At 42.9% G+C, this 25,692-nt stretch overlaps 1 protein-coding gene across 1 annotated transcript in view; it reads left to right on the top strand.

Moving 5' to 3' along the window:
• Positions 1-25,692, top strand: part of LOC133577041 (ryanodine receptor 2-like) — a 194,230-nt gene that overhangs the window by 57,209 nt on the left and 111,329 nt on the right. Inside the window, exons 31-43 of the mRNA XM_061930583.2 lie at positions 4,672-4,777; positions 4,847-5,007; positions 5,069-5,228; positions 10,773-10,859; positions 11,288-11,514; positions 13,400-13,613; positions 13,673-14,182; positions 14,250-14,450; positions 18,024-18,135; positions 18,287-18,427; positions 22,656-22,932; positions 22,999-23,113; positions 23,185-23,317. Of these exons, the coding sequence (XP_061786567.1) occupies positions 4,672-4,777; positions 4,847-5,007; positions 5,069-5,228; positions 10,773-10,859; positions 11,288-11,514; positions 13,400-13,613; positions 13,673-14,182; positions 14,250-14,450; positions 18,024-18,135; positions 18,287-18,427; positions 22,656-22,932; positions 22,999-23,113; positions 23,185-23,317 (2,444 nt within the window). The remainder of the gene's footprint in view (positions 1-4,671; positions 4,778-4,846; positions 5,008-5,068; positions 5,229-10,772; positions 10,860-11,287; positions 11,515-13,399; positions 13,614-13,672; positions 14,183-14,249; positions 14,451-18,023; positions 18,136-18,286; positions 18,428-22,655; positions 22,933-22,998; positions 23,114-23,184; positions 23,318-25,692) is intronic.

Below are 25,692 nucleotides of genomic sequence, written 5' to 3'. Positions count from 1 at the left end.
CCCTCCCCCATTTACACTCATTCACACAAAAGGGTTGTTATTAATATTTCTGGTTCCTACATTATATATCAATATATATCAATACAGTCTGCAGGGATACAGTCCGTAAGCACACATGATTCTATTTTTTTATGACAAAAAAAAACAAAAAAAAATACATATTCCCCCCCTTTTGGACAAATGAGGATTCACTACCTTATCTTTTGAAGCTGAATATACTGAGAATGAACTGCTGCCAATAGAAGCCAGCACAAAGGAAGGGTGGGACATTGGAGCAGAGTGAGGTGGGCGTGACTTGCGGGTTTAAATGTGGAACTTGGAGTTAAGCTATGCAGACATAAATGGACTGCTTACCCAAAGTAAACTTGAAAAAGCTTCCCCGGCCAGCTGGACCAAACAGACAAGTGTCCGCGGAGTGAGTCACTTTAATATTGATCATGATACACATCATGTGTGTTATTACAACTACACTACATACACTGTAGAAGAATAGAATAGAATAGAATGGACTTTATTGTCATAATATTTGCATATAACGAGATTAAGGACTCCAACTTAAGGTGCGGTAGTGGGAACAAATATGGGGTAAAAATAAATTACACTAGAGGTAATAAAGAAAAAAACCCAACAACTAACAATTGAAATAAACAGACTACTATCCAATAAAAATAATAAGCAATCCTGTACAATATACAAAACACTATAGAAATACAAAATACTGTACAATATATATTTATATATATATAAAAATAACAATCAGTGTCGGATGTATTGCACTCGAAGGGTAATATTGCACAGTAGGGTATTAGGGTAGGATATTGTATAGGGGTGAATTATTATTATAAGTTAGAGTTCAGGATGGTGACAGCTCTGGGAAAGAAGCTGTCTCTGAGCCTGTTTGTTCTGGCTCTGATGCACCTGTAGCGCCTGCCCGATGGTAATAGGTGGAACAGGTGGAAGCCAGGGTGTGTGCTGTCCTTAGTGATGCTTTTTGCTCTGTTGAGACAGCGGGTGTTGTGTAAATCCTTCAGGGAGGAGAGGGGGCAGCCGATTGTTTTTTGTGCAGACTTTATGACCCTCTGAATGGCTCGTTTATCTGCTTCAGTGCAGCTGGCGTACCACACTGTTACGCAGTACGTCAGCAGGCTCTCGACAGCCGAGCGATAGAAGGTCACTATCAGCTGCCTCTCTGTCTGGCTAGCTGTGTACAAACAAAAGATGAAATAATACTTTGATTGTTCATGTTTTTCAGTCACTACAGATTGGTGTCCTATCACATTGTGTTGAGTATTACAAACTCAAAAGCGATTTAGCTGCTTAGGCAGGAGCTGGCTTATCTCTTTCCGTAGCTAGCTTTCGGCTAATGCCTTAGCATGTCGTCCTAAGTTGATGTGTTACTATGCTAGAAAAAGAGTTCCTCAGTGTTCGCTCTTACAATAACAATTCCACTACAGCTCAGTTATTCTACAGGATACGCAACGTAAATGAAGCGTTGTTGGTAGTTTTTAGAGCTACAGTATTTTGGAAGTAATTTTGAGGTAGAATTGATTGCTCCCCAAGCTGCATTGCCAGTCATCAAGAACCAGTCAAAAACATCAAAAACTTGTCTCCTTGAATTGTCAACCATAGGCAAAATCCTAAAAGTCCAGTTCTTTATAAAATACATAGCATGGAGTTGTTCATGTCCAGTCTTCATTTTGACAGCAGTTTTCATTCACTTTTAGACATAGTCTTTTGATGAAAATGTATTTTATTTTTAGCCATCTTTTAGTCATCTAAATTAATTTAGTGCGTCTAGTTTTAGTCCACTAACCTACTCAAACATTTTTAGTCGGCTAAAATTACAGTAGATTTTGTCCGCTACAATAAAGTATAACGGACAACACATACAGTATTTGAAGTTGTCTTGAAAGCACTTTTATTATTCATTTATTATTGCACAGCATTTCAAAAACTACATTGATAAAAACTGCACTCCATGAATAATTCAATAAGTACATTTCACACTCACCTTATTGTGTTTTTATTTGAAATCTCATTTTAAATCAAGCATTTTAAAAACATTTTTTGAATGATATATGACTAAAATAGTCACATTAAGAAACAAACTAGTTTTTTTCTATATTTTCTATAACTACACTGAGTGTCCACAATTGGCGTCTTGCCATTGTCCCGTTTAAATATAGCAACCATTGTTATAAATCTAGAATGTGTGAGTGTATATGTATATATATATATATATATATATATATATATATATATATATATATATATATAAATATGTATATATATATATATATATATATATATATATATATATATATATATATGTATATATATATATGTATATATAAACACACTCCATTATACAGTGCTCAATACCGGGGTAGAGCGGAATATATATATATATATATATATATATATATATATATATATATATATATATATATATATATATATATATATATATATATATATATATATATATATATACCGCGGTATTGAGCACTGTATAACGGATAAACCACAGAAACTTAGACTATATATATATATATATATATACAGTGTTGGGTTAGTTACTGAAAATCAGTAACTAGTTACAGTTACTAGTTACTTTATTTCAAAAGTAACTCAGTTACTTACTCAGTTACTTACACCAAAAAGTAATGTGTTACTGTGAAAAGTAACTATTTAGTTACTTATTTTTTCCCCCCTTTTTTTTAAGACTCCCATTAATGCCCTTTTAGCCTTCATGTCAGTACTGTTATTGCACTGGACAATAATACAATCTGTTGATCAACTTGACATGCATTTGCATCACTGAACTCAGAAAGCAATGTGCTCTACATACAACACACAAACAATGTGCTCTACATACAACACACAAAGACAAAGATATGCTTCAAAGGGCCAATTTATTTCAGGCCAGAACAAATTGACAAAACTATTTCAAATAGCTGCAACATAATGGCACTTTAACTTTAACTTTAAGTAGATAGGATCTTTGATCCAAGACACAACTTACATTTAACTAAAATATTATTTTCTTTGTGCTCGACAAAAGAATAGTAGTGAGAATGTTAAAACACTCAACTTCTGGCTTCACCATGATGTCTTGTTAGTTGTTGTGAGAGTAGCGTATGTGTGTGTGTGTGTCCCTTTAAGATATGACAGCATGTGAGGTGAGTGACGTCAGTGAGTGAGTGGGCGAGAGAAGTGAGGGAGCGGCGACATGTGATCTAGCTTGGTGGATGGCTGCGTCCAATAAAGTCACAAAGTTGCAACAAACCGCCGGCCTTGTCATTCACCCTCAGCTGTAAAGACCCACTTCTGGGTAAAGTGAAGGTTGTTAGCCCCGAAGTACATAGGCCCTGCCTGGAGGAACGTCTCCCTGCGCCCCTCAACTACAGTCTGGGAGCCCCCGCACCCCAACCCACACAAAGCACGTCTCTTCTTTTCCACGCAGCGCTGCAATAAAACACACTCAGATCTTCTGTTTCTAGCCGATACTATGTAAAAAAATAACGTAAATAACGCAGTAACGCATCATGTAGTAACGGTAACTGAGTTACTGAATATAAAAAATAACAACGCGTTAGATTACTAGTTACCGCCGAAACTAACAGCGTTACAGTAACACGTTAGTCCCAACACTGTGTGTATATATATATATATATATATATATATATATATATATATATATATCTCACATACCTGTCTTCCTTTGTGTGTTGTCAAGTTGTGCAACTAATAGCTGAACAGTGTGCTGAGGACATAGATAGATAGATGGATAGATAGATAGATAGATAGATAGATAGATAGATAGATAGTACTTTATTGATTCCTTCAGGAGAGTTCCATCAGGAAAATAAAAATTCCAGCAGCAGTGTACAGAATTGAGATTGAATTTAAAAAGTAAAAAGTAAATAATGGGGGTATGAATGGAAATAAAATAGAAAATATTACTAAGAATACAAATAAAAAGCAACAACAAGAATATAAATATATGTATTACTTCTGGCGGGCATTATGTCTGTCCTACTCTGTTCAGCGGTACTTGAACGCACCGTAAAACACCTTGTCTCTTTTCCTCTGAGGAAAGATGGATGATCATAATTCCGTGCCAAGAGAGAACAGCTTGTAGGTTCAATGAATATCTTGCTTGCTTGGACCGTAATGTGTTGGTGTACGTTTAGATTGGGGTATGTTATTTTTAACATGTACGTCTCTTGTTTTCATGTTGGCATTTAAGCTAGCAAACTGGCACCAGTAAGTCCTCCGTGAGCTTACCACAGTGCAGTTTTTAGATCATTTTAATTAAAAAGGTTAATATTAACCGCATCATGATTAGCGTTTATGGTTACATCCCTACAATGTAGTGTTGTGAGCAAAGACAGTAGTTGTGATTGGCTCCTGCATTCCCAACTTGTCTTACCACAATATGAAAAATGATTGGATTTGGTCTTTGTCAACATTTTGGTCTCGTTTTTGTTTGTTGACTAAATTGTCAATTCATTTCGCAAATGTTTTCGACAAGGTGCATTTGTTATCGTCCTATTTTAGCCAGGGGAAAATAATGCTAACAAAGTGGAAAGTATTTAGTCAAGAAAATGAACACTGTGCTTGTCCAATAAAGAAATCCACATTGAAGTTAGTGTCTGTGCTTCAAAGGTTCATGTTGAAGAGAAACAAAGCAGACCTGGTCAGCAGCAACTCCTCTGCTCGGCTTCTGGAAGATGTCCTTGTTGACAAAGACAACGCTGATCACCTTGATCAGGTGTGAAGAAGAAGACCCTGTCATCTTCTCTAGGACCACAGCATCATGAGTCCTTCCTGTCCCTTTCAGTACTACTACTCTGTGAGGGTTCTTCCAGGCCAGGAGCCTTTCAACGTGTGGGTGGGCTGGGTCACCCCGGATTTCCATCCCAATGACGTGACCTTCGACCCTGACAACAGCCTGACGGTGACTGTCACCCTCGGAGATGACGGCGGCAAAGTCCAGGAGAGGTTAGCGTTGTCTCGTCTTGCACACTTGGACATAAAGTGTCAATCTTCTCCACTCCCACAGTGCCAAGAGGAGTAACTGTTACATGGTTTGTGCCGGCGAGGCCACGGGTTTGTCTCGCAGTCGGAGGAGTGCTGGCCTGGAAATCGGTTGTTTGATCCACACGGCCACTGGGATGCTGACCTTTACCTCCAGCGGAGTGGAGATGGCCACCTTCTACCAAGTGGGATTTCTTATTCTGATTGCTGATTCTAGCATATTTTGGAGGCTGTCAATCTTTGTGACCACCACCAGTACTTTTGTACAAACACTGGGTGACACTTTTAGGATCAACTATAAACACCTCTGATAGATTTCAATATTACTTCAAAGAAAACTGCTTTTGTTTAATCAAATTCTAGCCAAACATTGAATGAAGTCAAATACAAATAAGTCAACAAGAGAAGTTTCCAACACTTCTCTTCTCTAAAGTAAAAGATTAGAGGGATGTCAAAGTCAAGATAATGAATGATCTATGGATGATATTTGATTAGTATTAGAACACACGCATCAATACTCCATCAGTGTTGGCGCTAGGAATTTTCAAAATGGGGTCCCTGGCCATCAAGTCATAAAAATGGGGTCCCACAGTAAATATTTGGGGTCCAATTGTTTTGTAAGCGTTTTGAAAACAAATGATAAATGTATGCATTATGCTGTTATATCTCACTTTCTATATTGTGTTTTGGAAAAAGGTTGTCATAAACGTTACTTCATTCATTAAAATAAAATAATACAAAAGAAAACACATTTTTATGCACATGTAAATATATTCAGTTATAAACATTCATTCACTTTCTTCTTTCCTTCAAGGATCTAAACTTTACCGCTGCCGCTATTCTATTTTTATTGTAATATTTTCAGAATGTGTTTGTTCTAAGACAAAGAAAACAATCTGAAATTTTTAATGCCATGATTTGAATAGGACGCGGGTCACCGGGGCCCCCCTCTGGAGCCAGGCCCGGAGGTGGGGCACGATGGCAAGCGCCTGGTGGCCGGGCCTGTCCCCATGGGGCCCGGCCGGGCACAGCCTGAAGAGGCAACGTGGGTCCCCCCTCCAATGGGCTCACCACCCATAGCAGGGGTCATAGAGGTCGGGTGCGATGTGAGCTGGGCGGCAGCCGAAGGCAGGGCACTTGGCGGTCCGATCCTCGGCTACAGAAGCTAGCTCTTGGGACGTGGAACGTCACCTCGCTGGGGGGGAAGGAGCCTGAGCTAGTGCGCGAGGTGGAGAAGTTCCGGCTAGATATAGTCGGACTCACTTCGACGCACAGCAAGGGCTCTGGAACCAGTTCTCTCGAGAGGGGCTGGACTCTCTTCCACTCTGGCGTTGCCGGCAGTGAGAGGCGACGGGCTGGGGTGGCAATTCTTGTTTCCCCCCGGCTCAGAGCCTGTACGTTGGAGTTCAACCCGGTGGACGAGAGGGTAGCTTCCCTCCGCCTTCGGGTGGGGGGACGGGTCCTGACGGTGGTTTGCGCTTACGCGCCAAACCGCAGCTCAGAGTACCCACCCTTTTTGGATTCACTCGAGGGAGTACTTGAGAGTGCTCCCCCGGGTGATTCCCTCGTTCTACTGGGGGACTTCAATGCTCATGTTGGCAGCGACAGTGAAACCTGGAGAGGCGTGATTGGGAAAAATGGCTTTCCGGATCTGAACCCGAGCGGTGTTTTGTTATTGGACTTTTGTGCTCGTCACAGATTGTCCATAATGAACACCATGTTCAAGCATAAGGGTGTCCATATGTGCACTTGGCACCAGGACACCCTAGGCCGCAGTTCCATGATCGACTTTGTAGTTGTGTCATCGGATTTGCGGCCTCATGTTTTGGACACTCGGGTGAAGAGAGGGGCGGAGCTTTCTACCGATCACCACCTGGTGGTGAGTTGGCTGCGATGGTGGGGGAGGATGCCGGACAGACCTGGCAGGCCCAAACGCATTGTGAGGGTTTGCTGGGAACGTCTGGCAGAGTCTCCTGTCAGAGAGAGTTTCAATTCCCACCTCCGGAAGAACTTTGAACATGTCACGAGGGAGGTGCTGGACATTGAGTCCGAATGGACCATGTTCCGCGCCTCTATTGTCGAGGCGGCTGATTGGAGCTGTGGCCGCAAGGTAGTTGGTGCTTGTCGTGGCGGTAATCCTAGAACCCGTTGGTGGACACCGGCGGTGAGGGATGCCGTCAAGCTGAAGAAGGAGTCCTATCGGGTTCTTTCGGCTCATAGGACTCCTGAAGCAGCGGACAGGTACCGACAGGCCTGCGGCTTCAGCGGTCGCAGAGGCAAAAACTCGGACATGGGAGGAGTTCGGGGAAGCCATGGAAAACGACTTCCGGACGGCTTCGAAGCAATTCTGGACCACCATCCGCCGCCTCAGGAAGGGGAAGCAGTGCACTATCAACACCGTGTATGGCGGGGATGGTGTTCTGCTGACCTCGACTGCGGATGTTGTGGATCGGTGGAGGGAATACTTCGAAGACCTCCTCAATCCCACCAACACGTCTTCCTATGAGGAAGCAGTGCCTGGGGAGTCTGTGGTGGGCTCTCCTATTTCTGGGGATGAGGTTGCTGAGGTAGTTAAAAAGCTCCTCGGTGGCAAGGCCCCAGGGGTAGATGAGATCCGCCCGGAGTTCCTTAAGGCTCTGGATGCTGTGGGGCTGTCTTGGTTGACAAGACTCTGCAGCATCGCGTGGACATCGGGGGCGGTACCTCTGGATTGGCAGACCGGGGTGGTGGTTCCTCTCTTTAAGAAGGGGAACCGGAAGGTGTGTTCTAACTATCGTGGGATCACACTCCTCAGCCTTCCCGGTAAGGTCTATTCAGGTATACTGGAGAGGAGGCTACGCCGGATAGTCGAACCTCGGATTCAGGAGGAACAGTGTGGTTTTCGTCCTGGTCGTGGAACTGTGGACCAGCTCTATACTCTGGGCAGGGTCCTTGAGGGTGCATGGGAGTTTGCCCAACCAGTCTACATGTGTTTTGTGGACTTGGAGAAGGCATTCGACCGTGTCCCTCGGGAAGTCCTGTGGGGAGCGCTCAGAGAGTATAGGGTAACGGACTGTCTGATTGTGGCGGTCCGCTCCCTGTATGCTCGGTGCCAGAGCTTGGTCCGCATTGCCGGCAGTAAGTCGGACACTTTTCCAGTGAGGGTTGGACTCCGCCAAGGCTGCCCTTTGTCACCGATTCTGTTCATAACTTTTATGGACAGAATTTCTAGGCGCAGTCAAGGCGTTGAGGGGATCTGGGAACACAAACTCCGTTTTATTACGGTGCCGACGTAAACAGTAGTAACAAGTAGAGGTGAGAATCTTTGGGCACCTCACCATTCAATTACAATTACCATTTGAGTAAAAATCGGTTATTGATACATCTTTCATTTATGTATATTTGAAGTGAAGTGAATTATATTTATATAACGCTTTTCTCTAGTGACTCAAAGCACTTTACATAGTGAAAGCCAATATCTAAGTTCCATTTAAAGCAGTGTGGGTGGCACTGGGAGCAGGTGGGTAAAGTGTCTTGCCCAAGGACACAACGGCAGTGACTAGGATGGCGGAAGCAGGGATTGAACCTGGAACCCTCAAGTTGCTGGCACGGCCACTCTACCAACCGAGCTATACCGCCCCAGTTTTACATTTATTTTCGTTTCACTAAACAAGCGTTTATCACTTGTGATAAATATTTGATGAATATTTAATGGCGAACAATGGAAACAAGCCTTTTGGCTTTTTGTGCCATCCATTTGCTTCTTTAAAGCATTACATGGATTACAATCTTTAACATGTCAATAAACTTCTCAATCAATCAATCAAACTCGTAACTTTAAAAAAACAGTGCATTTGTAATAAGAAACAGTTAAAACAATTGCCATCGCATTTATTACAAAAAATGAAAATGTGTGCAAAAACTGGAACATTCACTAAGTGTCAGATAATAAAGGAGCTGGTTGGATCTCTCGGTGAGTCAGACATGACTTTATTTACAATTAATACATCCATTGATTATTGACCTTTACTAATCAATAAATGGATTATTTCCCCCACCTCTAGTAACCAAGCACAGCTATTTGAGTGCTTGATGAATACAGACAATGATATTGTGCAAGTCACTACTCCTAAGTAGATTGTAAACTTTATTGCTGACCTTAACACACCAACAACAAACCTGAGATACAAAAGTGCTTCTCAATTATTTTCTGTTACGCCCCCCTTGGACAAGAAAACATTTTGCGCCCCCCAACTCTCCGCTGTGACTCTAGATGGTATCATTTGTCTATAAAATTGTTGTAAGTACACCTCTGCATAGCATTGTATCCTTATTAACATTAAAGTAGATCAATGTACAACAAAAAACAACATTATTAACATTGATTTATAGTGTGTAACAGAAAATATTTAAAGAAATTCTGAAAAAAAAGGAATCCTTATTCAAACTATAAACACTTTTTTAACCCACTTGAACCATTTAATACTGAAAAAATAAAATGAAATAAATAATAATAAATTCACAATATATAAAGCACTAACCTAAACAAACAAAATGAAAACAAATATTTGTGCTGATTTTTTTATTTTTTATATATAAATAAAAAATGATTAATGGTTATTATAAAGACGTTTTGTAGTCCACAGCTTTTGGTACTGTATGATACTGATAAAGCATGTTCCCTGGGGGTCCCCCACCTAACAACAGAGCATGTCCTCATTATGCACCAATCAACTGTCACGGCAAGCGAGGTGCATTCATGAACCTCATAATTATGAGCATCAACATTACAACCAAGTAGTTTTTTTTGCTCGTTCTCTACGTTTAGCTTTGTTGCTAGTTTTGCTGCAATAATTACAACAATTTTTTGTGGCTTTTAAGTCTTGTTTTTAATGTATAGCCTAGTCATCATTGTATTTATATTATGGAAGCATTTAAAATACTAATACTCAACTTGTCACAAAATTTAATATAAATAAATAAATGTTTTTTTGTTTTTTTTAACAAAGTGTGTTCGTTTTTCTTTTTTTACCAACCGGTTTGAGCACCGGGGTAGTTTAAAATCACTTATTTGATCCCAGTGTCAGTTGAAATGTGAAGGATGGCCATGCCTACGAGGGGCAATATAGGCATGAGTTCAAGTTCTTTGTCAGGTGTGCCAAGGAGCGGGGCGGCATGGCGTAGTGGGTAGAGCAACTGTGCCAGAAACCTGAGGGTTGCAGGTTCGCTCCCCGCCTCTTACCATCCAAAAATCGCTGCCGTTGTGTCCTTGGGCGGGACACTTCACCCTTTGCCCCCGGTGCCACTCACACCGGTGAATTGAATGATAGGTGGTGGTCGGAGGGGCCGTTGGCGCAAATTGCAGCCACGCTTCCGTCAGTCTACCCCAGGGCAGCTGTGGCTATGAAAGTAGCTTACCACCACCAGGTGTGAATGATTGATGGGTTCGACATGTAAAGCGACTTTGGGTACTTAGAAAAGCGCTATATAAATCCCAGTTATTATTATTATTATAAGGAGAGAAACCCTCTTTGGTTGTTCAAGTCTCCTGTTAGGGAACACTTGGTGAAATACAGTACATACTGTAAATGGAAAAATAAATCTTTTTCTTCAAAACAAATACTATATAATAGTTTCAAATGATTAATTGTGTCATTTTAGAATGTTATTTATCAGATAAACACCTGCCAGCTGTTTCCAAATGTTTGCGTTTTGATTACGACGAGTGTTGTCATTTGTGAACGACTCAGGTGGAGGCCGGCACAAAACTGTTTCCCGCCACTTTCATCCAGCCCACCACCAGCAGCATGTTCCAGTTTCAACTGGGAAGCATGAAGGTAAAAAGCAAAGACACTGCACACCTCCATTCACACCAGTCAGCATTCCCAAAGACAAGTTGTGTTACCTCCTGGCCTGAAGCTAATAGCTGTTCATTCAATTCTGCAACTCGGTGAACCTTGAAGAAAAAAGGCCACCCTAGTTGTACATTTCAGGGATTATTTGTACACTGAGAAATGGACCGGAGCAGAATGAGAAGCACAATTTTTATCCCATCTTCTATCACAAGGTCTTCATCAGGTGAACATGCGCTGAGGTTTATCTCTTCATGCCAGGGGATAAGACTTGATAAGACTGTAATCAATACACCTCTGAATGGAGAGAAGTAGAGCTGTAAAACCTTCTAAGGTTTGAAAAGCAGCATCAAGATTGAGATGGTATTTACAGCCTATGTCCTGCTTTTACTTTGCTTATTTTCATCACACAGAATGTGATGCCGCTGTCGGCCGGTTTGCTCGGCAGCCTACGGACGACAGCCGCACATCAGTGCCCGCCGAGGCTTCAGGTCCAGCGTCTGAGCCGGTCCACGTGGACCCGAGTGCCTGACAGAACCTTGAACGTGACGCTAGATCGTCCAGACGAGCGCCACGGCTGGAGAGTCCAATGCCTTGAGCCTCTTCAAGTCATGACCCTCCAAATCCCTGACGAAAGCAGGTCTGAATCGATTGATTTGAACTATCTATTTTACTTCTGTATTTATTTGACATGGACAGTGCAAGTAAACGTTGCTACTCACAGGTAACTCATGTCAACGTACATAAGACAGGCTCCTTTGCAATCCTTGTCCCTGGTTAGACTTTTCAAGAAAATACAAAAGGATTAAGACAAGTACAAAATAAAAATACATGAAAAATATCTGGCCCCATTAGTCCATCACTACACCAAGTTCAGTGCTCACACTTCTCAAGCCACTTTTTCAGTTTTGTGGAGAAAAGTTTAATGTCCCACTGTGACTTTAACTCCAGTGGAAAGACTTCCACAGATGTGAGAACCCAGACTGACCCACAGTGGTCCAGCACCTTTTCACTCTACAGCTCCCACTGTGACTTTAACTCCAGTGGCAAAGACTTCCACAGATGTGAGGCCATCACATTTTGGCTTTGGGTCCAAAATAACACCCAAATATTTCAATTCCTTTACCTGCTCTATTTTATTTTGATTATTGTTGACCTGAATTTCATTGAATGATTGTTCCTTCAGAGAGAAACACATTTGTTATCATTGAGGGTTAAACTGTTATTTTGAAGCCTTGTTGATACTTCAGCAAGTGTCTGTTTAATATCTGTGAGCCTGTTGAGGTGTCGCCTCCACTTAAATGATTGCATCATCTGCATACATTTGGCAGGTGGTATTTGTGCAAATATTGGGAGGTCATTAATATATTTACTGAAAAGCAAAATAGATCCTTGTGGCACACCCAAATCACAATTTAAGTCTGATTTGAATTGATTTGCCCTTTGTCACCGATTCTGTTCATAACTTTTATGGACAGAATTTCTAGGCGCAGTCAAGGCGTTGAGGGGATCTGGTTTGGTGGCTGCAGGATTAGGTCTCTGCTTTTTGCAGATGATGTGGTCCTGATGGCTTCATCTGGCCAGGATCTTCAGCTCTCGCTGGATCGGTTCGCAGCCGAGTGTGAAGCGACTGGGATGAGAATCAGCACCTCCAAGTCCGAGTCCATGGTTCTCGCCCGGAAAAGGGTGGAGTGCCATCTCCGGGTTGAGGAGGAGATCTTGCCCCAAGTGGAGGAGTTCAAGTACCTCGGAGTCTTGTTCACGAGTGAGGGAAGAGTGGATGGTGAGATCGACAGGCGGATCGGTGCGGCGTCTTCAGTAATGCGGACGCTGTATCGATCCGTTGTGGTGAAGAAGGAGCTGAGCCGGAAGGCAAAGCTCTCAATTTACTGGTCGATCTACGTTCCCATCCTCACCTATGGTCATGAGCTTTGGGTTATGACCGAAAGGACAAGATCACGGGTACAAGCGGCCGAAATGAGTTTCCTCCGCCGGGTGGCGGGTCTCTCCCTTAGAGATAGGGTGAGAAGCTCTGCCATCCGGGGGGAGCTCAAAGTAAAGCCGCTGCTCCTCCACATGGAGAGGAGCCAGATGAGGTGGTTCAGGCATCTGGTCAGGATGCCACCCGAACGCCTCCCTAGGGAGGTGTTTAGGGCACGTCCGACCGGTAGGAGGCCGCGGGGAAGACCCAGGACACGTTGGGAAGACTATGTCTCCCGGCTGGCCTGGGAACGCCTCGGGATCCCACAGGAAGAGCTGGACGAAGCGGCTGGGGAGAGGGAAGTCTGGGCTTCCCTGCTTAGGCTGCTGCCCCCGCGACCCCACCTCGGATAAGCGGAAGAAGATGGATGGATGGATGGATGGATGATTTGACAGCATTTATTTGAACACATTGTTGTCACAATTCAAAATATCATTGAAACCAATTTATGGTTTGTTTTGATCCATGAAATTGTTTTAATTTTGTCTAGGTGATTTAAATGTCAAAATACTGCTCCAACATATTCTGATGACTTGTACTGTAGGTGTGTGGACATCTTGGAGCTGTCCGAACTTGAGGACCTCTTGACCTTTCAGTGCCACACCCTCCTCTTGTACTGCGCTGTGTGCGCCCATGGCAACACCAGAGTTTGCCACGCCATCTGCAGCCATGTGGACCAGACCCAGGTCCTCCACGCCCTCCAGGATGTTCATCTACCTGGCCCGCTGCGCTCTGCCTTTTACCAGCTTCTTGTCCAGGTGTGTTTGTGTTTCTCCTCCTGCTTCTCAATGTGTTCATCTTTACCTTTTCTTCCTAGGTTTACCTCAGCAGCCACGCCAGCGCATGTCTCATGATGAACCATGAATACATCGTCCCCATGACGGACCAAACCAGAGACATCACCCTTTGCTCCAGTCTGCCTTTTGGCCTTCCAAGCACGTCTCTCAAACCACAGATGCGCTTCTCCAGGCCTTGCTTTGTCTGGAGCGATAGGTTGGAAAGGGAAAGAGCCAGTAGTGACAGTCCAGAACTTCCTCTGGACATAGTGAAGAGCCTCACAGTGGAGATGCTGAGTGCAGCCGTCTGGGCCGTGCATGCTGGTGTCAGAGACCCTGTAGGGGGCAGTGTAGAGCATCTGCTAGTTCCTCTCATCAAACTCTTCTACACCCTTCTGGTAATGGGGGTGTTGACTGAGGAGGACCTGGCTAGGGTTCTCCAACTGATAGAACCTGGAGTCTTTTCAACAGAGGAAGAAAGTGGAAAAGACGTAAATGATCCCAAACTAGGACTGCTGCAAATGAAACTTCCGGAAACGGTCAAACTTGAGGTGAACACACAGCGTTTGTTCACAATCCATCCAAACAAAGCTGATATATTTGTCTCTTTCCTCGCAGCTCTGCAACGTGCTGACCTACCTGTGCGATATCCAGGTGCGCCACAGGGTAGAAGCAGTGGTCGGCTTCTCGGAAAATGTGGTGACTCAGCTGCAGGAGAACCAGCGCTTCCGCTACAGACAAGTCATGCAGGCTCTCAACATGTCGGCGGCCCTCACTGCACGCAAGACCAAGGAGTTCCGCTCGCCTCCGCAAGAGCAGGTTGGATGTCTCAAACACAAGGAAGTCATAATACATATTTACACAGGTGCTTGTGTTAAATCACACCTTTAACCAAAGATCGTACAACACTTGAAACCTTTAGCATATCAATCCATCCAACCATACCTTCTTTTAACGCTTGTCCCTCTCGAGGTCGCAAGGGGCAGAAGGGTGCTGGAGCCTATCCCAAGAAGGCGGGGTGCACCCTGGCCCAGTTGTCACCTCGTGGCAGAGTCTACACAAATAGAGAATAAACACAATAGGGATTGATTGATTGATTGAGACTTGTATTAATAGATTGCACAGTGAAGTACATATTCCCTACAATTGACCACTAAATGGTAACACCCCAATAAGTTTTTACACTTGTTTAAGTCAGGGTCCACTTTAATCAATTCATGGTACAAATATATACTATCATCACATCACACAAGTTCATCATCAGAGTATATACATTGAATTATTTACATTATTTACAATCCGGGGGGTGGGATGAGGAGGGTTTGGTTGATATCAACACTTCAGTCTTCAACAATTGCATCATCAGAGAAATGGACATTGTAACAGTGTAGGTGTGACTTGGTAGGATATGTACAGAGAGCAGAGAACATAGTGAGTTCACATAGCATAAGAACATTTGATTATTTACATTTGATTATTTACAATCCGGGGAGGTGGGATGTGGAGGGGGGGAGGGTGTTAGTCAGGGGTTGAAGTTGCCAATCAGCCTGTCCCCAGGTGGGGAAGATGGAGTCCATGCAGTCAGAGTCCGCTAATCCAACCCTGGACCTTCTCGCTTTAGCATATCAGTATGCGGATTTGAATTATGGAATAGATTTAGCAAGGTCAAACAATGTACTTATAGGATCTAGTTTGACAAAGTACAAGGAAGAAGAATTCTGACAAACGTCTTGAACCTTGCAGCCACAAAACCAGATCCCCTCAACGCCTTGACTGCGCCTAGAAATTCTGTCCATAAAAGTTATGAACAGAATCGGTGACAAAGATTCTGCAGATGATGTGGTCCTGATGGCTTCATCTGGCCAGGATCTTCAGCTCTTGCTGGATCGGTTCGCAGCCGAGTGTGAAGCGACTGGGATGAGAATCAGCACCTCCAAGTCCGAGTCCATGGTTCTCGCCCGGAAAAGGGTGGAATGCCATCTTCGGGTTGGGGAGGAGACCCTGCCCCAAGTGGAGGAGTTCAAGTACCTGGGAGTCTTGTTCACGAGTGAGGGAAGAGTGGATGGTGAGATCGACAGGCGGATCGGTGCGGCGTCTTCAGTAATGCGGACGCTGTATCGATCCGTTGTGGTGAAGAAGGAGCTGAGCCGGAAGGCAAAGCTCTCAATTTACCGGTCGATCTACGTTCCCATCCTCACCTATGGTCATGAGCTTTGGGTTATGACCGAAAGGACAAGATCACGGGTACAAGCGGCCCAAATGAGTTTCCTCCGCCGGGTGGCGGGGCTCTCCCTTAGAGATACAGTGAGAAGCTCTGCCATCCGGGGGGAGCTCAAAGTAAAGCCACTGCTCCTCCACATGGAGAGGAGCCAGATGAGGTGGTTCGGGCATCTGGTCAGGATGCCACCCGATCGCCTCCCTCGGGAGGTGTTTAGGGCACGTCCGACCGGTAGGAGGCCACGGGGAAGACCCAGGACACGTTGGGAAGACTATGTCTCCCGGCTGGCCTGGGAACGCCTCGGGATCCCCCGGGAGGAGCTGGACCAAGTGGCTGGGGAGAGGGAAGTCTGGGTTTCCATGCTTAGGCTGCTGCCCCCGCGACCCCACCTCGGATAAGCGGAAGAAGATGGATGGATGGATGGTCTTGAACCTTATTGGAATTGTGATAATATTATTTGTCTCTTTATGCCAATCAAACTGACCTAACCATTTATTTAGAAGAACTGTTGTATTTACAATTACTTGATTTCAATTGTGTTACAAAATGAGAACAGGAAGTGAACATCTATCCATCCATTTTCTGCAGCATATGTGACAGTAATTGCTATGAATTGGAAAAGAGGTAGGATTGTTTCTTCCTACTCCCTTTCGGTCATGTTGTAAGGAGAAATGAAAATATGTCATGTATCATATTGTAATTATACAACTTCAACCATAAAAGACTGGAACACGGCATAAAGTAGCCATGTCAATCTTCTTCGGCTTTAGGGCTCGCGTTGTGTGCATTTAGTCATTTCTTCTCCACGATGAGGGTGAGTGCATAATGCACTAAATGGCTGACTTAATGATGATGTGAGTGCGTTTGATTTAATGTGAACAATTTCATCGGTCCACCGTGACCCGTTTGGCAATATCATTGGGCTTTAGTGACGAGGCTAAATCTTTTGATGGCATGTGAACCCGGAAAAATCCACAAATTAGCCGCAACTTGGTTTAAAGTGCAGGGTTCAAATCGGGGAAAATGGTAAATAGGTTGGCAATTACGATACATGTTCAACCCAGCAAACATATTTGAGATGCTACACATAAGCCATGAAAGCTGCCCAATTCAGTTTTTGTGTTATGCATATGTTTTTGACTGTAGCCTACCTCTGAGTGTGAACAAGGCCTTATAGTGTTTTTGACTGTAGCCTACCTCTGAGTGTGAACAAGGCCTTATAGTGTTTTTGACTGTAGCCTACCTCTGAGTGTGAACAAGACCTCATAGTGTTTTTGACTGTAGCCTACCTCTGAGTGTGAACAAGGCCTTATAGTGTTTTTGACTGTAGCCTACCTCTGAGTGTGAACAAGACCTCATAGTGTTTTTGACTGTAGCCTACCTCTGAGTGTGAACAAGGCCTTATAGTGTTTTTCACTGTAACCTACCTCTGAGTGTGAACAAGACCTTATAGTGTTTTTGACTGTAGCCTACCTCTGAGTGTGAACAAGGCCTTATAGTGTTTTTGACTGTAGCCTCCCTCTGAGTGTGAACAAGACCTTATAGTGTTTTTGACTGTAGCCTACCTCTGAGTGTGAACAAGGCCTTATAGTGTTTTTGACTGTAGCCTACCTCTGAGTGTGAACAAGGCCTTATAGTGTTTTTGACTGTAGCCTACCTCTGAGTGTGAACAAGGCCTCATAGTGTTTTTGACTGTAGCCTACCTCTGAGTGTGAACAAGGCCTTATAGTGTTTTTGACTGTAGCCTCCCTCTGAGTGTGAACAAGACCTTATAGTGTTTTTGACTGTAGCCTACCTCTGAGTGTGAACAAGGCCTTATAGTGTTTTTGACTGTAGCCTACCTCTGAGTGTGAACAAGACCTCATAGTGTTTTTGACTGTAGCCTACCTCTGAGTGTGAACAAGGCCTTATAGTGTTTTTGACTGTAACCTACCTCTGAGTGTGAACAAGACCTTATAGTGTTTTTGACTGTAGCCTACCTCTGAGTGTGAACAAGACCTTATAGTGTTTTTGACTGTAGCCTACCTCTGAGTGTGAACAAGGCCTTATAGTGTTTTTGACTGTAGCCTACCTCTGAGTGTGAACAAGGCCTCATAGTGTTTTTGACTGTAGCCTACCTCTGAGTGTGAACAAGGCCTTATAGTGTTCACTATTTCTTCTTTTGTCTGCATCAGATCAACATGCTTCTGAGCTTCAGAGACGGCAACCAGCAGGAGAACTGTCCATGCCCGATGGAAACCCGACATCTCCTGCAAGACTTCCACCATCTTCTCAACACGCACTGCGGTGGTACCCTCCGTTTTTATATTCCCGCGCTCCATTATTCTACCTCGCGGAGCTCCGTAAAACTCAGCGAGCCGAAAAGAAGCTCTGAGACGGCACTTAGCGGGATCATCTGCCAGCCAGACTCAATTTGATTTTACTGCTCTTTGCACAGGCGTCGAATTGGACGGCGCCTCGGAGGAGGGCGAGGCGGCCCAGTTGTCAGTGAAAGATCAACTCCTCAGCCTTGCGGCCAGACTTCTAGGACTGAAGAGAACAGCCACAGAAGTGGAGGCTAACAGAGCGCAGAGTCCCAGTAAGTATAGAAGGTGTAGAAACACAGAATACAGAGTCCCAGTAAGTATAGAAGGTGTAGAAACACAGAATGCAGAGTCCCAGTAAGTACAGAAGGTGTAGAAACACAGAATGCAGAGTCCCAGTAAGTATAGAAGGTGTAGAAACACAGAATGCACGGCCATCAGGCCCTCATTTGTACCTTGACAGGAACCTGCTTTCTATTTATTGACAGACCATGGCAGCTGACAAATGTAAACAAAAACATAGATCTGTATCCCTCAAGTGTGATGAAATAGTGGGGATAAACACTTAGACACTTGTCACATACATGCAGGCATGCGTCCACATTGCTCTTCTTTTCAGCTCGCTTTCCCGCTTTCTTCTTGCTTTCCCGCTTTCTTTCATTCAAGATTGAGCCTAAAGTGCATGAGGAGTTAGAAGAAACTTCCAAACTAGTGTTTGAATGTGTGTGACCTTCAGCTTGTCCCTTAATGTCATCACACTTCTTTCTTTAACATGCATGCAAGTTGTTCAACGCCTTCTTTGTGGAGTAGACTCACACATTTCACCATGTCAGGGAGCTGCACAAGTCTTTGTGGAGTAGACTCACACATGTGACCATGTCAGGGAGCTGCAGAGGTGTTTGTGGAGTAGACTCACACATTTGAGCCGAAGTGTTACGCAGCAGAACCTGCAGTGAACTTTATTGTACTCATGCTATTGTGGAAAGACAATTGGGTTGAACTGTAGACTTATAAAAACTTTTATTTAAATTGCTAAACAAGTTCAGCTTTTTAGCAGCAGAGAGCAATTTAATGTAGTTATTATTTTCACCTTTTCCCCTCTGCTCTCCAAAGACTTGCTTTTTTACAAATGTTCACTAGCTTGCGGGCTTATTTTGTGGCAAAGGTATCTGATGCGTTATACGTCATTGTGGAGGATGATATAATACAAGTGGGTATTGTCGGAGGCAGATATTTACATATATCCGAATTTAAGTTGTACTTCTTTCATTTATTAGTCATATTTGAAAACAGCTCGTATTTTCCATTTATTCTCTTTATGCTCTGTCAGCAAGTATACTATGTGCGATAACCTTGAGTTCTTTGGAATGTGTTTAGACTAGCATTTTGTTTTGGCTACAGAGATGGGACGAGAGAGAGTGTGGTGGGGTCGGGAAGACAGACCATTTTGGGTGTGCGCGATAGAAGGTTCTAGAGTTAGACTGGTCTCAATAAAAATGTATATTGGCAAAGCTTTGAGAATATACAAGAAAATACCTATTCTGTCTCTGGTGGTTTTTCAACTCAGCTTTAAGTGTCGGAAAGAACTTGGGAGCGAATTGTGACTTGAATTCCCTGGGAGGAACAACTGGTCCAAAACGCAACAGTATACATGCTATTAGTTATACATGCTATTAGTTATACATGCTATTAGTTATACATGTTATTAGTTATACATGCTATTAGTTATACATGCTATTAGTTATACATGTTATTAGTTATACATGCTATTAGTTATACATGCTATTAGTTATACATGCTATTAGTTCCAGTGAATTTCTCCGACTTTCTATGTCTTCTCTAATGTTTTCATATTTTCTGCAATATTTCATCCATAGATATACTTTTGTATGCTTTGTTGGTGCGACAGGCCAAAGTGAAGTTGGAGAAAATGCGCTGGTTATGAATGATTTAATGTTTCTGCGTGAAACCTGCTGAACACAAAATCCGATGCCCTCTGGATCAGCCTTTTTTCAGAAAGAGCAAGCAGGAGCAGGCGTACACATCACTAAGCTAGCTTGAAGAAATGCAAGAAATACGTGCTTCTACTTTAAGAAGTGTAGATGGAACTGTGTTACAGCAGAAAGTAAGCAGTTATTAACAGGAAATGAACACGTCCATTAATAAGGATCCAGAGAGATGATGGTGTTGCAGCCAGGTGTACATAACAGGTGTACATTACAGGTGTTCATTACAGGTGTACATTACAGGTGTACATTACAGGTGTACATAACATGTAGATCCATGCATAAATCACTGGTGGTGTTACCAAGGTTGGTTTGAATATTGTCAGAATCATACGAGGACATGATATAATAATATATGATCAACACTTATTAGATCGATGATTATTTTCACAAATTCCTTTTTTTTGTCATATTATTGTTAAAAAAATTCCGGGAATAAGTGACTCTGGACACAGGAAGACTTTGGTTATGTCCACAGGAACACAGAGGGTTTCAAAAAGACATATTTGGGGTTAAAACAATGTCCATCCACACACGTGTAGTTTCAAAAGTGTCTATGTCTACACACACACACACACACACACACACACACACACACACACACACACACACACACACACTGCGTTGCTATGGGAACACAAATCAAAGCGCGGAATAAATCATTCCCATAACATTATATATATATATATATATATATATATATATATATATATATATTTATATATATTTATATACATATAATATATATATACTTGCAGTGTGTATATTGTACATATTGTTATGAAGGTGTCTGTTACTACATGATATATACAGGTAAAAGCCAGTAAATTAGAATATTTTGAAAAACTTGATTTATTTCAGTAATTGCATTCAAAAGGTGTAACTTGTACATTATATTTATTCATTGCACACAGACTGATGCATTCAAATGTTTATTTCATTTAATTTTGATGATTTGAAGTGGCAACAAATGAAAATCCAAAATTCCGTGTGTCACAAAATTAGAATATTACTTAAGGCTAATACAAAAAAGGGATTTTTAGAAATGTTGGCCAACTGAAAAGTATGAAAATGAAAAATATGAGCATGTACAATACTCAATATTTGGTTGGAGCTCCTTTTGCCTCAATTACTGCGTTAATGCGGCGTGGCATGGAGTCGATGAGTTTCTGGCACTGCTCAGGTGTTATGAGAGCCCAGGTTGCTCTGATAGTGGCCTTCAACTCTTCTGCGTTTTTGGGTCTGGCATTCTGCATCTTCCTTTTCACAATACCCCACAGATTTTCTATGGGGCTAAGGTCAGGGGAGTTGGCGGGCCAATTTAGAACAGAAATACCATGGTCCGTAAACCAGGCACGGGTAGATTTTGCGCTGTGTGCAGGCGCCGAGTCCTGTTGGAACTTGAAATCTCCATCTCCATAGAGCAGGTCAGCAGCAGGATGCATGAAGTGCTCTAAAACTTGCTGGTAGACGGCTGCGTTGACCCTGGATCTCAGGAAACAGAGTGGACCGACACCAGCAGATGACATGGCACCCCAAACCATCACTGATGGTGGAAACTTTACACTAGACTTCAGGCAACGTGGATCCTGTGCCTCTCCTGTCTTCCTCCAGACTCTGGGACCTCGATTTCCAAAGGAAATGCAACATTTGCATGGTTGGGTGATGGTTTGGGGTGCCATGTCATCTGCTGGTGTCGGTCCACTCTGTTTCCTGAGATCCAGGGTCAACGCAGCCGTCTACCAGCAAGTTTTAGAGCACTTCATGCTTCCTGCTGCTGACCTGCTCTATGGAGATGGAGATTTCAAGTTCCAACAGGACTTGGCGCCTGCACACAGCGCAAAATCTACCCGTGCCTGGTTTACGGACCATGGTATTTCTGCTCTAAATTGGCCCGCCAACTCCCCTGACCTTAGCCCCATAGAAAATCTGTGGGGTATTGTGAAAAGGAAGATGCAGAATGCCAGACCCAAAAACGCAGAAGAGTTGAAGGCCACTATCAGAGCAACCTGGGCTCTCATAACACCTGAGCAGTGCCAGAAACTCATCGACTCCATGCCACGCCGCATTAACGCAGTAATTGAGGCAAAAGGAGCTCCAACCAAGTATTGAGTATTGTACATGCTCATATTTTTCATTTTCATACTTTTCAGTTGGCCAACATTTCTAAAAATCCCTTTTTTGTATTAGCCTTAAGTAATATTCTAATTTTGTGACACACGGAATTTTGGATTTTCATTTGTTGCCACTTCAAATCATCAAAATTAAATGAAATAAACATTTGAATGCATCAGTCTGTGTGCAATGAATAAATATAATGTACAAGTTACACCTTTTGAATGCAATTACTGAAATAAATCAAGTTTTTCAAAATATTCTAATTTACTGGCTTTTACCTGTATACTTGCAGTGTGTATATAAATCGTTGAAGTAGTTTTAGAGACTTTGAAGTCATTGATGTTTTTGATCATCTTTGGCCTGCTGTGACACTTTCCAGAGTGGCTGATGTTGTACATCTCAGCAACAATGTTGCGCTGGGCTGCAGAGACTGAGATGGAGGACCCCGGCCTGATCAGGGCCGTCTTCTCTCTGCTGCACCGCCAGTACCAAGGTCTTGGGGGGCAAATGGCTGCCCCTCTTGCCAAAGCTTACAGCATCAGCCAGGCTTCGGTGGAAGACACCATGACCCTGCTGGCCTCCTTGGGCCAAATCCGCTCGTTACTCAGCGTTCGAATGGGAAAAGAGGAGGAAAAGCTGATGATCAGACGACTAGGGTGAGGGCAGATTGCACTCTTAGTTAATTTCTAGTCAAACATCAATCTTGTTTATGGCTTCCACAGAGACATCATGAACAATAAGGTTTTCTATCAGCACCCAAACTTGATGAGGGCGTTGGGGATGCACCAAACAGTGATGGAGGTGATGGTCAATGTTCTTGGAGAGAAGGAATCAAAGGTCAGTATATTATAGTGTTTGAACTGGAAAACATGCTAGCACCAGCATGACTTTTTATTTTGGCCTGCTAGGAAATTTCCTTCCCCAAGATGGTGGCCAGCTGCTGCCGATTCCTTTGCTATTTCTGCCGCATCAGCAGACACAACCAGGGAGCCTTGTTTGACCACCTCAGCTACCTCTTGGAAAACAGCAGTGTTGGACTAGGTACGTTCTTCTCAAGTACGGTGCCATAGGTACGTTCTTCTCAAGTACGGTGCCATAGGTACGTTCTTCTCAAGTACGGTGCCATAGGTACGTTCTTCTCAAGTACGGTGCCATAGGTACGTTCTTCTCAAGTACGGTGCCATAGGTACGTTCTTCTCAAGTACGGTGCCATACCAGGACTAGGTACGTTCTTCTCAAGTACGGTGCCATAGGTACGTTCTTCTCAAGTACGGTGCCATAGGTACGTTCTTCTCAAGTACGGTGCCATAGGTACGTTCTTCTCAAGTACGGTGCCATACCAGGACTAGGTACGTTCTTCTCAAGTAGGGTGCCATACCAGGGTGTGACCGCGGGGAACAGCCCTAGCAGAATAGGAGGAAGAGTATGTGGCTTCACTGTAACCACGCTGGTGGCTTCTTTCTTCTCTGTAACCACGCTGGTGGCTTCTTTCTTCACTGTAACCACGCTGAAGGCTTCTTTCTTCACTGTAACCACGCTGGTGGCTTCTTTCTTCTCTGTAACGACGCTGGTGGCTTCTTTCTTCTCTGTAACCACGCTGGTGGCTTCTTTCTTCACTGTAACCACGCTGGTGTCTTCTTTCTTCACTGTAACCACGCTGGTGGCTTCTTTCTTCACTGTAACCACGCTGAAGGCTTCTTTCTTCACTGTAACCACGCTGAAGGCTTCTTTCTTCACTGTAACCACACTGGTGGCTTCTTTCTTCTCATCTTCAGAAGTAGGGCTGGAAAAAAACAAACTAGTACAAACTAGAGTTGTCCTGATATCAATACCAACATTTATTTAGATACTTATGTAAATAATTATTGGCTTTATCTGAACAGAAAAACTTATGATACATGAAACATGTTTATTATTGGAATCAAAGAACAATTTAGTCCTTAAATAAAATGTTGAACATACTAGACAACTTGTCTTTTAGTAGTAAGTAAACAAACAAAGACTCCTAATTAGTCTATGCAGTAACATATTGTGTCATTTATACACCTATTATTTTCTACACATTATGAGGGACAAACTGTAAAAAATGGATTATTAATCTACTTGTTCATTTACTGTTAATATCGGCTTACTTTATGTTTTAACATGTTCTATCTACACTTCTGTTCAAATGTAATAATCACTTATTCTTCTCTTCTTTGATACTTGACATTAGTTTTGGATGATAGCACACATTTAGGTATGGATGTGATACCAAGTAGTTACAGGATCATACATTGCTCATATTCAAAGTCCTCATGTGTCCAGGGACGTATTTACTGACTTTATAAACATAATATACATTTTAAATAAAGGAAAAACAATTGTGTGATGATTAAAAATATGGATGTAATCATAGTAGTATCGACTAGATACGCTCTTGTACTTGGTATCATTACAGTGGATGTCAGGTGTAGACCCACCCATGGCGTTTGTTTACATTCAGGAGCGCTAGCTTTTGTTAGCGGTGACGCCGGTGAGCTATCCTCCTACGGTGTGTAGTGAAGCATGTTTAGTTATTCCTCGTCCTCCAGTGATAATGTACTTGTAAGAAACTTACTTTATTTGTCTTCATGGAGGCCAGGATTAGTGATTTAGAAGTAGTTAAAACACTGCAGAAGGATGTTAGCTGCTAGCTAGCCATGTTTTAAAGCACCTCTTGTAGAGCAGCGTTTCAGTGTTATTACATTTAATAAAAAAGGGAACCAGTATTTTTTGAAGGGGTATAGTACCGTTTTTGATTCATTACTACCGCGGTACTTTACTAAACCGATTGATTGATTGATTGATTGATTGAGACTTTTATTAGTAGATTGCACAGTGAAGTACATATTCCGTACAATTGACCACTAAATGGTAACACCCCAATAAGTTTTTCCACTTGTTTAAGTCGTGGTCCGATGTTAACTTTGAGATATGAATACATTGGTTGGTGAGCCTCTGGATGGATCTATATGTAGTATTGATCGATTAGAAGGTCATGTATCGATCTGATACAAAATATGGCTGCTCTAATCTTGCGATATATCTGTGACGACGTAATACGAGAGTACCACGCAACATAAACCAATCAGAAGCAACATGAGGCAGGTCTTTGCTTCTTTATTTTCCTCAAACACCTCAGCGGATTGTTGTCAACTTGCAGACTTTCTCACTAAATCTCGAATCTGTCCAACTCCTCTTACCCCTTTTTTTTCTCCAAAAGCGACTGGCGATAAATCTCGCAGCTTTTTGGAGACATGAAGCTACAAGCCGGGCTGCTGGGAGCTTTTCCTCACAGTCTACTGAATATTTGCTCTTAGACACTTTGTACTGAAAACACATTTCCTGCTGCTTTGAAGTGCCATCACAATGAAGTCCAGTCCAGTCACAGCAGA

This window comes from Nerophis lumbriciformis, linkage group LG02, assembly GCF_033978685.3.
Source record: "Nerophis lumbriciformis linkage group LG02, RoL_Nlum_v2.1, whole genome shotgun sequence".
Lineage (NCBI taxonomy): Eukaryota > Metazoa > Chordata > Actinopteri > Syngnathiformes > Syngnathidae > Nerophis > Nerophis lumbriciformis.
The sequence above is the reverse complement of the archived record's forward strand: the minus strand, read 5'-3'. Positions and strand labels throughout refer to the sequence as shown.